At 67.4% G+C, this 15,115-nt stretch overlaps 1 protein-coding gene across 1 annotated transcript; it reads left to right on the top strand.

The window, feature by feature from the left end:
* Window positions 1-7,695: 7,695 nt before the first annotated feature.
* On the top strand, window positions 7,696-13,394 carry TEX261 (testis expressed 261). The gene is made up of 6 exons (XM_066997019.1): window positions 7,696-7,883; window positions 8,473-8,552; window positions 8,864-9,017; window positions 10,977-11,044; window positions 11,969-12,071; window positions 12,442-13,394. The coding sequence occupies exons 1-6, from the start codon at window positions 7,814-7,816 to the stop codon at window positions 12,555-12,557; spliced, it is 591 nt and encodes a 196-aa protein (XP_066853120.1). The 5' UTR covers window positions 7,696-7,813; the 3' UTR covers window positions 12,558-13,394.
* Window positions 13,395-15,115: the final 1,721 nt, after the last annotated feature.

Genomic DNA, 15,115 nt, shown 5'->3' with positions numbered 1-15,115 from the left:
GTGGCCCCGCACAGCTCGGGGTGAGACGTGGCGGTTTTGGGGTGTCAGCAAACCCCCCGTGCACTCCGTCACCTCCCGGCCCCAAAGCCCCGCGGGTCACCTCACCAGACGGGCATGGGGTGGGTGCGGGCACCCAGATGGAGAGGGGACACCTCGCCGAGCACGGGGACCCTTCGTTAGCCCGCACCCAGCCCTCGCTTCGTTATTTTTTGGGCACCCACGGGTGCCGGGGTCACCCTCGCCTCCGGGAGAGCCCCCCAGGGCCACGCGGGACGCGGCACCGACGCGGAGGGAGGCCTGGCGGCTTCGTTGCACAGGGAAGGGCTGCTCCTGGAGGGGCCAGGGGTCCGGGGGGGTCTGTGCGCGGGGGTGGCCGCTTCGCCCGCGTGCTTGGAGGGGGCTGGAGCCAGAAGCGGGTCCCGGCTGGGGACGCCCCGCACGGAGGAGGAGGAGGAGGAGGAAGATTAGCAGAGAAGTGATCCTGCCCCGGCCGTGCGAAGGGCTCGGTGGACCCCAGCTCCTCCGTGTGGGGCACCGGCGGGGCCCCGAAGCGGGGCGCGGAGGGGCCGGATTTGGGCACACGCGTCCGGGGAGCGCCCACCCCGCGGCGGAGCCGATCCCAGCACAGCGGGCAGGGGAGCAGCGGGACGAGGCAGCGGCGGGCTGAGCTCCCCGCAGAGCCATGGGAACGCAGGTGAGCTGGGCCCTGTCCGTCTGTCCGTCCGTCTGTCCGTCCGTCTGTCCGTCTGTCCGTCCTTCCACCAGCAGCCGTCCCCTGCCTGCCCAGCCTCTCCCCGCTCCCAGAGGTCGCGCCTGTGCTGCGGGCACCGCTCTGCTCCCGCTGTGGCACCCACCCAGCCCTCCGGGCTTCCCTCCGGGCACCTTTCCTCCATCCTGCTGCCCCTCCATCACCCATCCCTTCATCACCCACCCCTCCAACACCCATCCTGCCATCTCCCATCCCTCCATCACCCACCCCTCCAACACCCACCCCTCCATCACCCACCCCTCCATCATCCATCCATCACCCATCCCTCCATCCATCCCTCCATCCATCCGCCCATCCTTCCATCTGCCCACCCACCCACCCATCCCTCCCTCCCTCCACCCATCCACCCCCCATCCATTCCTCCATTCACCCACCCCCCTGTGCCCCCCCCCCACCTTTTCCACCCCCCCCCCGCCCCCCATTCCCACCCCTCTTTGTCCAGGAGCTCGGGCTCAGCGCGGGGCCACCAGGCAGCGCAGCGCCCCCCAGCCTGGGCTTCCCCTGCCCCGGGCCGGTGACACGGGCTGGTGACACCGGGGGCGCCGACGGGCCCGAGCGGGTATTTGGGGCGGCAGGGGGGGTCCCCAGCTTTTTGGGACCCACCGGAGGGACCTTGGGAGCTTGGGGTGACCGCACGGCCCCGGCACGGTCACGGCACCGCCGGCGGGTGCGGTGGTGTTTGCTGGAGACCTGCCCGCCACTGAGACACTTGAGAAGGGGACACGGAGGTGAACGCTGAAAGGGCCCGGGGGGGGCGTGGGGAGGTGATGGGGGGCATGGGGAGGTGATGGGGGGCATGGGGAGGTGATGGGGGGGGGAGGTGGCATGCGGAGGTGGCAGGGGGGTGATGGGGGCATGGGGAGGTAAGGGGGGTGGCATGGGGAGGTGTAAGGGGGGGACGCAGGGAGGTGGCACAGGGGACACGGGGAGGTGGCAGGGGGGACACAGGGTGGTGGCACAGGGGGGCACAGGGAGGTGTCATGGGGGGGCCAGGCTCATGCCGCTGCTCTGCCTGGGGCGGGCGCTGCTGCCCAAAGTCCCCCGGCTGCGCCCCTGGGCCGTGCGCTCCCCCCCCCAAGCCCAGCCCCAGCCGGCTTCCAGGTGAGGATTTGGCTAAAAACCCGCCGCCTTCACCCAAATCGGAGAGGAAATCCCCTTCCCAGCCCCGAGCTTCGCCCCCGGCAGTTCCACCCCCCCGGCCCTCTTGCACCCCGCAGCTGCACAGGGTTCGGTTCGGGGCCGTGCCTCAGTTTCCCCACCTGTGGGAAGGGCACACGTGTGTGTGTGTGTGCGCACGGGGGGTGCAGGGAGGTGTGCATGGGGGGGGTACACGCAGGGAGGGGGTGCTGGGGCCGGGCAGGGCAGGGGTCAGGGCGCCCACCGTGCCGCATCAGCGCAGCACGCCTGACCTATTTAGCGCCGGCGTCCGCCCGGCTGCCGGGGGCCAGGCTGAAAAGTGAGTTAATGAAGTGGGCAGGGGCTGGGGGGCCGCTTCCCAGCGCACGGGAGGGGATTTCGAGCCGCGCTGGCGTCGCCGGGCTGCCCCCGGCCTCCCCGGTACTTCTGGACGCTCCCCAAAGGCTCCTGGTGGCCGCAGACCCCGCGCCGTACCCGGGGAGCCACCCTGCAGCCGGGGACCCCGGCACCCGGCACGGGGAGGGTTTGGGGTCAGCCCGAGCTCTGCTGCTTGTCCCCATCTGTCCCCGTGTCCCCCCGCACCCTGGGGACCCTGGGACGGCTGCGGTGGCGTCAGGGGCCGCTAAGCCTTGGCAGGCGCCTGGCAGGCGCTAAGAGGATCCAGCGCCGCTAATCCCCCGCTGACGCAGCCCCAGCCCCAGCCCGTGGCCCCCGGCCACCCCCCCCGGGTCCCCGGCCACCGCCACGCTGGCACCTGAGGGCTGGGGACACCTGCGGGGATGTGGGGTCACTGCCGGCCCCCTGGGTGGGTGCTGGGTGGGTGCCGTGCGGGTGCCAAGGGGCTCCCAGGGCACCCAGATCCCCGCCACCCGCTGCCCCCGCTGCTTCCCCAGGGCTGGGTGCCGGGGGCTCCCCAGGCTCAGGGTGACCCCCAGCCCCCGGGTGCAGCGGGGCAGCGTGGGGGTCCCCTCCCCAGCGGGGTCTCTGGGGGGGAGCTGGTGGGGCCGGTGCCCCTGCGCCGTGCCCAGGAGCCACAGCGGGCTCGGGGAAGCCGCTTGCACCCCCCATCACGGGGTGGGGGGGGGTCCTGGGGAAATCCTCCTGCAGCGCTCCCGCTGTGCGCCTGGGTGCGCAGGAGAACCAGGGGGCACGCCGGGCTCGGGAGACAAAGGCCGGGGGGAGCCCCGGCTCCACAACCGGGCTGCGGAGGGGACCCCAGAGACCCCCGGCTGAGGGGGGTGGCAGGGACCCCCCCCCCCCCCATGGGCAGCAGGGAGAGGGGCAGGGGACGGAGCAGAGGGAGGGGGCTGGGGAGCACCCCAGGGGTGGGCGAGCACCCCAAGGCCATTGGGGACACGCTGGGGGGGTGATGGGTGGTGCTGGGACCGGGGGGCAGGTTCCCACACGGGGCGGGGGTACATCGCACCGCTGCCTACATCCCCCCCCGCATCCCCGTGCGGCCCCCTTCCCGCCGGGGCTGCTGGCCCCGGCCCGCGGCGGTTTCGGGGAGCGGGACCGGGGTGCCCCCGCCCCGGGGTGCCCCCGCGCCGGCCGGCGAGCGGAGCCGACAGGCTCACGTGGCGCGGTCCCAAACTGCGTTGCATTCACAGTTCGGGGAGCACGTCAAGGCTAAGGGGAGCTGACAGGAAAACCTTTCCTGGAACAAACGGGAAGATAGTATCGGGCAGGGCTGACCGGAGCGTGAACCGCGGCCCAACACAGAGCAAATTATCGTCAACCAAAATAGCACGGCACTCGCATCGCCTGCGCGCCGGGCAGCGGGCGCAGCCGGGCTGTCAGGCTGCATCAGGGCACGGATGCATAAGGGATGGAGCGGGGGGGGCACGCGTGGGGTGGGGGCGGCACCGCCGGGTGGGGCGCGTGGGGCTGGGTGGCACCATGGCGTGGGTGGGGGCACGGGGACGGGGGGGTAAAATCCCCTCCGTGGGGATGCACGGGGCTGGGGGGGGGGTGGGGATGCACAGGGCTGGGGGGGGCACAGAAACCCCCCCGTGGGGATGCACAGGGCTGGGGGGGGGGACAGAAACCCCTCCGTGGGGAGGCACAGGGCTGGGGGGAGCACAGAAACCCCTCCGTGGGGATGCACGGGGCTGGGGGGGGCACAGAAACCCCCCCGTGGGGATGCACGGGGCTGGGGGGGGGCACAGAAACCCCTCCGTGGGGAGGCACAGGGCTGGGGGGGGGGCACAGAAACCCCCCCGTGGGGATGCACGGGGGCTTGGGGAGGCGAGGGAAGCAAAAATATCCTGCTGGGGGGGACATGCAGGGGGGTGACAAGCCCCGGTCCATGGGGTCCAAGGGGTGGGGAGGAGAAACCCAAATACCTGGGGGTGCGCAGGTACATCGGGGGGTGACAGGGGGTGGCAGCCCCCTCTCCACAGGGACAACGAGGCCCAGGGGAGCTGGAATTGGGGCAGCGTTTGGGATGCTGCACCCCCAGCCCCATAACTCCCCCACAGCCCCACGCCAGGGGTGCCCAGCGCCGTGGCAGGTGGTGAGCGGGGGGGCGGGGGGGGGAGAAGCAGCAAAAAGCTCTGTCAAACACATAAAGAGCTGGCAAAGCGGAAGGGGGAGGCCGGTGGGGCCTCCTCCTCCTTCCCTGGGTGAACTTGCACATTACTTTTGCTTGGCTTCCCCAGCAGCGAGAGCGCTGCAAGCCAAGTCCCCAGCGAGCGCGGAGGCAGCTTCGCAGCCATTTTGTTGTTGGCTTGAACTGGAAAAAGGGGAGAAAAAAAAAAAAAAAGGAGAAAAAAAATTGAAAACTAAAAAAACACGAGGAAAAAAGAAACCAACCCAGCCCAGCCCCGCAGCCGATGGAAACGCGCCATGGGAACGGGGAGCTCCGTGCCCGCACGCTGCCCCAGCACCTCGCCGAGAGCACCCGGCACCGGGTGGCTGCGATGCGGGATCTGTCCTGGGCTGGGGAACGCCCTGCTCGGGTGCTCAGGGTGCTCGGGGTGCTCGGGGTGCCTGAGATGCTTGGGGTGCTCGAGGTGCCAGGGGTGCCCGGGGTGCCCAGGACGCGCCGGGTGCCCGAGGTGCAGCACGCAGCGGTTGGCGAGCGGTGCTGATGCGCCCGGGTGTGGCACAGCCGGGTGCGGCGCCAGCCCCCCCGCAGCCCCCAGTGCAGCCCAGTTTGCATCGGCACGGCTGGGGCCGGTGCTCGCCACCGCCGCGTCCGGCCCCAAACGGCCGCTTTGCACACCGGGAGCTGCGCAGCGAGGGAGCGAACCCTGCGGCATCGCCCTCCCGGGGGAGAGAAATGGGGGGGGGGATTCACGGGGAAAATCCAAACCCCCTGGGAGAGAAAAGATGGAGAAGGAGAACGGGCTGCTCTGCGCCCAGCTCGTGCCGCCGGGATGTCCGTCCGTCCATCCGTCTGTCCGTCTGCCCCCACGGGCTGACCCCGCTGCTTGCTGGGAGCCGCGGCCCCGTGGGACCACGTGCGTTTTTGGTGGAAACACGGGGAAAAAAAAAAAAAAAAGCAACAACAACAGGCTGCTTCTGGATTGCAGGCACAACCCTGCGGTGCCGGGGGGGGCAACCCTACAGGAACAGCCGGGATACGCCAGCCTGTGCTTGCGCAGCCCCGCACAAACAGCTCGGGGCACACGACCCCGCCGCAGCAGAGCGGGTACATACCCCGCTGCCCACACAGCCCCCAGCAGCGGCTGGGGCACGGTGCTCGTGCGGCCCCACGGTGCCCACATGCTGCAGGCAGAAGCGGGGACCTTTCCCCTATGGCCCCCTTCGCCCAGCCTGCCCCCAGCCCCGCTGGGCTCCTGCCTGCCCTGTGCTGGTGCCCCCATGTCCCCGTGTCCCCCTGTCCCCCTGGTCCCATATCCCTGCATCCCCCTGTCCCTGTGTCTCCCTGTCCCTATGTCCCCCTGTCCATACGTCCCCAAGTCCCTGCATCCCCATGTCCCCCTGTCCCTGTGTCCCCATATTTCCCTGTCCCCATGTCCCCCTGTCCCTGTGTCCCCATATTCCCCTGTACCCCTATCTCTCTGTCCCCGTGTCCCTCTGTCCCCATGTCTCTGTGTCCCTATGGCCCCATATCTCTGTGTCCCCATTTATCCCCCTGTCCCCCTGTCCCCATGTCCCCATGTTCCTCTGTCCCTGTGTCCCCATGTCCCCTGTCCCCCTGTCCCCCTGTCCTTTCGGGTGCTGAGCACCGGGCACTGCTCCCTGCTGGGACACAAAGGTCACCCCCAAGGGGTCCCAGCACCCTGCCCTGGAGGGGGAACCTGGGGGAGGAGGAGAAGGACTCGGTCATGGGGTGTCCCCCACCCTCACCCCAGCTGAGTTGGGGGTGCCGGGGGGGTGCAGACGGGAGGGGGCACGGTGTGCACACCTTCATGCGCATGTGTATGGGGGGTGCATGGTGGCCATCATCGTATCCTGCCTGTCCCCTGTTGCTGGCAGCAGGCAAGGAGCAGCTGGGGACCCCACGGCGAGGACCCGAGCACCCCACAGCGAGGACTTCCACCTGGGCACCCCACAAACCACCCTGTGGGGCTGCATGGGGCTCCCTGTGCTGGGGGGGGTGAGGTTACCTTGTCTGTCCATGGGGAAACTGAGGCACGGCCGGGAGGCGGTGCTGGGGGCACCGTGCGACCCCATCCCCTATGCCCGGTGTAGGGGAAGGAGGGGACGGCTCCAGCCAGAGCCAGGATCTCAACACCCCGCCCAGTGCAGACCAGTGCAAACCAGTGACACCCAGTGCAGACCAGTGACACCCAGTGACACCCGGTGTGGCTGCAGGGGCAGGACGGGGCTGAGGACCCCCCTCTGTGTCCCCAAGCTGTGGGGAGACCGTGGGCACACCATGGGGCAGGATTCGGCCCGGGAGCTGGGGTGGGTCCCTGCTTTGGGGCTGTGGAATCTGGGGGCTCAGCCTGGGACCACCCCAACCCCACAGTCCCCTCTTTGGGGTCTCTCCCTGGAGTCCACACCTTGGAAGAGGGGTCCCAGCCCAGGGGTGCCGGTTTGGGGTGCAGGGGGTGCCCAGCCTGAGCCCCCATGTGGGTGTCGGGGTCCTATAGGGGTGCTGAGGGTCCCCATATGGATGCAGAGGATTCCCATATAGGCAGGGGGGGCCCTATAGGGGAGATGTAGGCAGACATAGGGGTCCCTGTATGGATGCAGGGGGTCCCTACAGGGGCGCAGGGTTTCTGTATGGACACAGGGGCACCTATGTGTTGCCAGCTTGGGGTCCCTATAGGGGTTCTGGGACCCAAAATGGGTGCAGCGGTTCCTGTAGAGGAGAAGGGGGCCCCTATAGGGGTGCTGGGGTCCCTGTGTGAGTGTAGGGGGTCCCTATAATGAGTGTAGGGGGTCCCTATATGGGTGCGGGGGGGCTCTTCAGTGTCCCCCTGCGCAGGTTCAGGGGGTGCCCCTGCGTGCTTTGGGGGAGCCCCGACACCCTTCGGGGGGCTCCCCGTGCCCCCGGGGGCTCTCCGTGCCGTCTCGGGGTCCCTCTGCGCTCTTGGGACCCCCTCTGCGGTTTGGGGTCCCCGTAAATTCCGGGGGACCCCCGCACAATTTGGGGACCCCCGCACGGTCCGGGCTCCCCGCAGGCCTCAGGGGAGCCCCGTGACACTGCGGGGGGCGCTCCGTGCGCTGTCAGGACCCCCGTGAGGACCGGGGGAGGGGCGGGGGGGCACACCGGGACCCCTGCGGGGGCTGCAGGCCCCGCACCCGGTGCCGGCCCCCCCGGGTGAGGCCCTCCGGGCCTGCAGAGGGCGCGGCGGCGGGGCCGGGCCGGGCCGGGCCGCTCGCTGGTTCCGGCGCCGCGTGGGCAGCGGCGGGGCCCGGCCCCGCTCCCGGCCCGGTGCGGTCCCGTTCGGAGCGGCGGGGCCCGGCCCGGTTCGGCTCGGCCCGGCCATGTGGTTCCTGTACGCGCTGAGCTGGCTGTCCCTGCTGCTGCAGGTCGCCTTCGTCACCCTGGCCATCGGTGAGGCTCCGGGACCCCCGGGGAGCGGGGCTGGGGGGCGGCGGTGCCCCGGGGTGGGGGTCCCCGCTTGTCCCCCGGTCCCCTTTTTGTCCCCGGGTGCCGCTGGGTTGGGGTCCCCCGGGGGTCCCCTCGGTGCCGCAGGGGGTGGGGGTCCCCAGGGGGTGGGGGTCCCCAGGGGGTGGGGGTCTCCATGGGGATGGGGGTCCCCAGGGGGTGGGGGTCCCCAGGGCGTGGAGATCCCCCTGGGGATGGGGGTCCCCAGGGGGTGGGGGTCCCCAGGGCGTGGAGATCCCCCTGGGGATGGGGGTCCCCAGGGGGTGGGGGTCCCCAGGGGGTGGGGGTCCCCAGGGGGTGGGGGTGCCCAGGGGGTTGGGGTCCCCAGGGTCCCGAGGCCACCCGGTGCCACACAAGCCGGGCGCCACCAAGGTCACCAGGGTGCCCCCGAGGTCCTGGGGGTGCCCCAGGGTTGGGGTCCCGCTGGGTGCCCCCGTTTGCACCTCTCCTGCAGCCCCCCGGGACCCCCCCCCCCCCCCGGTGCCCCCATCCTGCCCCCACGGCGGCGGGGCTGAGCCGAGCGTTCCTCCCGCAGCCGCCGGCCTCTACTACCTGGCGGAGCTGATCGAGGAGTACACGGTTGTCACCAGGAGGATCATCAAGTACATGATCTGGGTGAGTGCCGAAACGCCACCGCGTCCTGCCTGGGGGTGGCACGGGACGTCATCCTGTCCCCTCCTCGGGGCGCCGGGGACACGGACGCTCCCTGCGAGGGGTGGCCCTGGTGACAGCAGGCTCCCTGCTGTGACCACAGCCGGGTTTTGCCTCTGTAGCTGAATAAAAGCAGCTCAAGAGCTGTATTTCCTCTGCACGCACTGCAGTCCTTCTGTGCAGGAGCCAGGGGAGGCTCAGCCCTGCCTGGTTCCCCCCCCAGGACCCCCGTGTCACCCCAGGCAGGGCTGTGACACCCCGCTCCTCTCTTCCAGTTCTCCACGGCGGTGCTCGTCGGCCTCTACCTCTTCGAGCACTTCCCCGGCTTCATGGTGGGCGTGGGGCTCTTCACAAACCTGGTCTACTTCGGTTTGCTGCAGACCTTCCCCTTCATCGTGCTGACCTCCTCCAACTTCATCCTGTCCTGCGGTGAGCGCGGGGTGGCACGGGGCAATACGGGGTGGCAGGGGGCGGCATGGGGTGGCACGGGGCGGCGCAGGGTGGCACAGGGCAGCAGGAGCCTGAGCTCCAGCTGGGCGTTGGTGAGGGCTCGGGCGTTGCACTGCAGCTGCCAGGGCGTTAGGGAGGCCCCAGGACTTCGAGCTTTGTACCGTGCGCCTTAATCTCGCTTTATGGTGTGCGTGGGACAGCTGCAGCCTCTGTGCTCGTTTGTCCTGGGCCGCCGGGAGCCGGTGTGAAGAGCGGCAGGGCTGGGTTCCTGCCCCGGGTTTCTGAGCCAGGTTCCTGCCCCAGGTTGCGTGGAGGCTGCCACCAGCGTTCGTTGTGTCTTGGTACAGAGCAGGGAGGGATCTGAAGCGAGCTACAAAACCCCACGTGGATAATTACAGCCTGATGCGGCGCTGCGCTGCGGGAGGCACTGCGTGTGTATCGTTATGAGGAGCTGCTTAGAGAAAGGAAAGCTTTAAAATAAAAGCCTGTGGTTATACACAGATGGAAATCCATCACGGTTACTGCAAAAAGTGCAGGTAGAAAAGAGCTTTAATGCTTTTAGACGGGGGATTTTTTTTCCCGTGCTGACCCCTTTCCTGCGGTGCTCCCAAGCCCCACTGCTGTGGCCGTCTCGGTTCCATCCCCGGCGCCTGCAGGCTCCCGGCCTCCTGGGCCAAGTCCTGGCAGGACGGTGGCACCGAGACGCTCCCGTCCTACCGAGGGGCTGCCGTGGGCTCGTGCTGCAGGCGAGCAGAGGTTTCTGCCCCAAGCAGCGACATCTCACAGCCTGCAGACACTGCCAGCAGTGCCTGCGTGGGGCGCCGCGAGACCGCGGTGCCCGTGGGGCAGCGCTGGGCCAACTGGTGCAGGTGCCTCCCCAGCTGAGTGGGTGTCCTTCCGTCCTGTCTGTCTGTCCTGCTCGGGTGGCGGGTGTACAGGGGAGCACGGCAGGGACGAGGCACGCTGCAGGTGATGGGCTGGGAGCGCCGTCAGGATGGCTCGTGGTAGCTCGGAGTCGGTGGAACGGCTTTCTTTTGGTTTTTGCTCCGAGCCTCCTGCGTGCTGAAGCGTCCTGTGCGTGGATGTGACTTCAGGTCTCTGCTCTGAGTGATTCGGAGTGACACCTTCAGTACTGAGCGGGCAGAACTGCTTCTGGCGTGGCGTTCTGGAGTTGTTACGCACATTTTCTGGAGTCACCATGCATATTTTAGGGTGCTCGCCGCGCGTGACTGACGTACCTTCGCTCCTCAAAGGATTCCAGTAGGCAGGATTTCGTCCGCTGCCTGAAAATGAGTGCGGCTCTCCCGTGGCGCGTAGATCAGGGGCTGTGTTTCCTGGTAGGCCCGGGCTCTCACCTTGCAGAGTTCTCTGGGTTTTGGTCGCGTTCCTCAGCTGGCGGAGCCGAGGGGCAGCGCAGGACGAAGCACTTCGCCTCGGGGCTGCCTCGTGCCCAGGGCTGTGCTGACCCCGAGCTGGGCTGGAGGAGCTGTCCTAGCGCCTCGGATAAAAGGCACCAGCGAGCTCCCCGGGGGCCAAGCGGTGTTTTTCTCTGCCGAGGACTGCGTGAGCCCGTTTCAGCTTGAGTCGCTTTACGTCTGGCCGCGGAGCCCCTCGGCAGCTGCCGTGCGTGCGGGGTTTTTCCCATCCCCTCGGGGCCGTGCTGCGCTCGCAGGCTGGGCTCCGGGCGCCCTCTGGCTCGGGACGAGAAGGGGCTCGGGCTCTTCGGAGGCTGCATGGGGAGACAAACGGGGCTGGGATCTGGGGACCCAGACAGTTTCTCACCGGGTTCACGCACGATCCGAAATTCCTTGGGCGACAGCGAGGCTGCAGGTGGGGACGGGCTGCAGGGATGGGCGGTCGGAGAGGGGTTTGTCCTGGGGGGAGCCGTGGCGCTGTCCTCAGGCTGGAGGCTGACCCTGCAGTGTGTTCCCTCGGCAGTGCTGGTCGTCCTGAACCACTACCTGGCCTTCCAGTACTTCGCAGAGGAGTACTACCTCTTCTCCGAGGTGAGGGGCCGCGGGGCATGGCGGGAGGGGGCAGAGGGCAGCGCTCCTCGGGCCTCTGGGGGCCCTGCTCGGTCCCCGAAGGCACCCGGAAAGCCACAGCTGCTCTTCCAGACCCCTCGGGCACGGCCTTGGGGCTTTCTTAGCCAGTGAAGGGCAGGAAGGAATGCTGTATCTTCAGTGCAGAGGGTGGATTTTTTTTTCTTCGGTGCTAAAAGCTAGGAGAAGTAGAAAAAATAGTACTATTTAATTTTTTTTTGCAAGCTAAACACGAACTACCTCCTTCTTGGAATAATTGCTCCTCGTTTTATGCCTCAGACACGCTGATTCTTCTGTCCTGCCGCCCTCACAGCTGCTGGGGAGGTGGAGGCCCAGATTCACAACGGGGCCTCCCTAAACCCCGCAGAAAACTTCTTGTGAAACCGAAAAACCAAGCAAACAAAGAAACTTGGTGAAATGTAACGCTCCTGCAGTGCCGCGGAGCTGGTCAGCGCTGCAGCCCGCGGCGTGGGGGCACCCCCTGGGGCTCTGGCTCCAAGCCTCGGGGCAGGAGCAGCGAGCCCTGGTGCGCCAGTTCCTCTTCGTCCCCGCAAGGTACCGGGAGGGTTTAGTTACTCACAGCAGCGTGGCCGATTTCCTGGTTGGTTAACTGCGCTCTTTAAAGTTCTGGGAGCAGCGAAGGTTTTCAGGAGTGAGGGCGTCCTCTGCCCTGCCCTTCTCTGGAGGTAGCCGGGGGATTCCTCGTCCCCGTGTTGGCTCTGCAGGCTCAGCGTCTGAGCGTAAGGAGTTGCGGGATCTCTCCTCTCGGTGCCCTTTCCCTCAGGGGGTTCAGGCAGAAACCCAGCGCCACGCTGGAGCGAGGGGGGGCTGTCGTGTTGCAGAGGATGTGCCCTGACCCCGGCTCTCACCACTTTGCTCTGCCCGCAGGTCCTCGCCTACTTCACCTTCTGCCTGTGGTTGATCCCCTTTGCTTTTTTTGTCTCCTTGTCGGCCGGAGAGAACATCCTGCCGTCCACAGTGCAGCCTGGAGGTCAGTGCTCCTCGTTCCCTCTTGTGGGGGGGAAATCCTTCCCAAATCCTTCCCAAATCCTTCCCAAAGCCAGGGCGGAAGGGAACGATCCAGCAACGCCTACCTGGGGAGGGGCAGAGCGAGGCTGCTCTGGCCTTGTGTCAGCTCCTGGGCTTATGGGGCTGCTTCGCTCTGTCCTGGCGCCCTGGAGCTCTCGGTGGGCTCTCCCCTCATGCTCCAGTCTCAGAACTGGGGGATCTGGGCTGCCCGTAGGACTGGAACAGCCCAGATGTGAGCAAACCAGGAACTGTCCTGCTTGTGTGCTGCCCTGAAATCAGAGGACCTGTCCCGGCAATCGCTGATTTTGATTCCTCTTCCCTTCTCTGCGCAGATGACGTCGTCTCCAACTACTTCACCAAGGGAAAGAGGGGCAAGCGCTCTGGCATCCTCCTCATCTTCTCCTTCATCAAGGAGGCCATCCTGCCCAGCCGGCAGAAGATTTACTGAGCCCCGCAGGCAGCCGGTGCCGGGCGGACCCAAACTGTGCCGAGGGCTGCGGGGCAGCGCGGTCCCCACGCCTCGCTGGAGCCCTCCTCGATGCCTGCGGCCGGGATCCTGCTGGGAACGCGTGGATACGTGGGGGCTGCAGGCGGCAGCGGCACTGGACGGGCTCCGCTGACGTCCTGGGACTGTCTGCGAGGAGGAGGAGGGTGAGGAGGGTCCGGCCGCAGCCGCGCGCCCCACGCAGAGACCTGCCAGGCACTGTCGCCCGCTCTCGGTGGAAGTCTGGAGTTTGTGTGATGTAGTTTGGCTGCGGGCACGCGTTCCCTTGGCGTAGCAGCAGACCGTTGACGTCTAACTGAGGTTTACACGGAGCCATTAATTAAAAAAAAAAAAAAAAAAGCAACCAACCTCTTGCCGAGCCCCGTGTCCCCGCCTGCTGGTGCTGGAGGATGCTGGCGGCGCAGCACGCGTCGGCACGGGGAGCACCCCGAGACAGCAGGGGGTGGCCCGGAAGGAGCGCGTTTATTTTTGTTTGATTTAATGTTGGAGATCTCCACTTTTCTCTGGTTTTGCTGGAAGCCTCCCTGAGGGGCCTGGAAGCTGCTGGCCGTGGGAGCGAGGCCCTGGGAGCTGCGTTTGCTCCGTGCCGGGCAGCGGGGGTCTGGGCGAGGTGCTCAGCCTCCGCGGGTCTCTGCTCGGCATCTTCTGTGCTACTAAACCCGGCAGGCCTCCCTGATTTCCAATTGAAAAAAAAACCAAAACTAGATGATCCTGCTGAGGAGGAGGTGCGAACCCTTTGTTCCTTCCTATGATCATTAAAACAATCTTTTTTTCCCTTTTGTGCTTTGTTCATGGTCAGCTTCGGCCCGCGGCAGAGCCGAGTTTCCCCGGGCTCACCAGGAACGCAGGGTCCTGCAGGTCTGGGATGGTTTTTAAGGAGTTTCTGAGAAAACGGCTCGTTTTGTCTCGTGGCCGGTTCTGGCTGAAGCCCCGTCGCGCACAGCGTCGGTCTGCGTCGCGCTGCTCGTCCCCGGGGCTGCTCGGTCCCACTGACACTGCTGCGCCTTTACGCCGAGTGGAACAGAAGCGTGGTTTCTGTTCACGAGCTGCTCGTCAGCTCGACGGCGGTGACGTTTGCCTCATTACCTGAGAAGCTGGGTGCAGCGGCGCCCCTGCAGCCCCCACCTCGGATGGCATCCCCTGAGGACACCGCCTGTGCGTGCTGATGGTTGGTTTTCGTTTCTAGAGAAGCAGCGGGGAGAAGAAGGGGCACGTCCCCGGGGCGACCCGGCGCTGCGGAGCCATGCAGGCCGCGCGCTGCGAGGGCGCGGTGAGGAAGGCAGCTTCGGTCAGGGAGGCTCTGGGGGATGCCCTGGGCCTTTCCTGGGGCACGAGGGGTGGAAGTGGAAGCACCAAGAGCAAAGCAGAGTGGTCGGCAGCGGAAAGCACGCCGGGTGGTGGCACGGAGGCGTGTGGCGAGGAGGAGGGACGGGGCGGGACGGGAGGCGAGCGGTTGCTGCCCGTGCTGCGGGGAGCTCCTGGGGGTGCTCTCCGGATCCTGCTGTGGTTTCGTCCCAAGGCTGCAGCGTGCGGGCCCGTGCGGGTGTCAGGACGGGCTTGGCAGCGATGGGTGCCCGCGGTGCACCCTTTGTGCGGTTACAGCACCTCCGGCACCCGGATCTGGTGACCGGAGCCCAGCGGGGCTCCAAATCCCTCGCCGCAGCTCCGGGTGCTCCTGCTCGAGGCAGGGGGTGAGGCTCGCTGAGATTCATGCTGAAAACAAGATTTTCTGCAGGAGGTGGGAGAGCCTGGTGGCAGGAGGAGGGAGGGGAAGCCGGCTGCTGCGGTGGCGGCACCTCGGGGACGGGGACAGCGGGAGGGGACACGCGGGGGGACAGCTCCTTCCAGCCACGTCTTCACAGCTCTGCTCCGAAGTGTCTCTAACAGTTTGCACCGCCTCAGGCACCGCCAGATGGGCCGGAGCGGGCGCTGCGTGGTGGCAGCAGGGACGGGGACAGGGGCAGGCGAGGCCCTTGGGTTGAGGCTGGGCGCAGCAGGGCAGCTCAGCACCCTCAGGTTCAGATTTTTAATTCAAATTCCTCTGACCGTGCTGCGGGGGAAGGAGGAGTCAGCCAGGAGCCCTTTGGGGGCCATGGCTGCTGTGCCAGGGACCGACAGGAAAGGTCGGTGGCTTTTATACCCCTTCCAGGGGGGCTTTTCGGTGCCCCTTGTCCTGTCGCTGAGCCGGGGCAGGGTGCTGTGCCTTCTCGGGATGCTTTCCCCAGCTCCTCGTGATGCTTCCCGGGTATTTAGGATGTTCACGACCCGTTGGGCTGAGCCGGGGCGGATTCGGAGGAGCCACACCACGGGATGATCGCGAGCACAGCCCCGTCAATATTTCAAAGGCGAGCGTCAGACAAAGCCACGCGGGCGGCTGCGGGGACGGAAACGCTGCAGGGCCGCGAGCGCGGCACCGGGCCCGGCGTGGGCTCCCAGCTCCTGCCGTGGGCAGGGACAAAACCAGTGCACCCGGGGGGGCTGCAGCTGGAAAATGCTGTGCT

This window comes from Anser cygnoides, chromosome 4 (genome assembly GCF_040182565.1).
Source record: "Anser cygnoides isolate HZ-2024a breed goose chromosome 4, Taihu_goose_T2T_genome, whole genome shotgun sequence".
NCBI lineage: Eukaryota > Metazoa > Chordata > Aves > Anseriformes > Anatidae > Anser > Anser cygnoides.
This window is presented reverse-complemented; position numbering and strand designations above follow the sequence as displayed.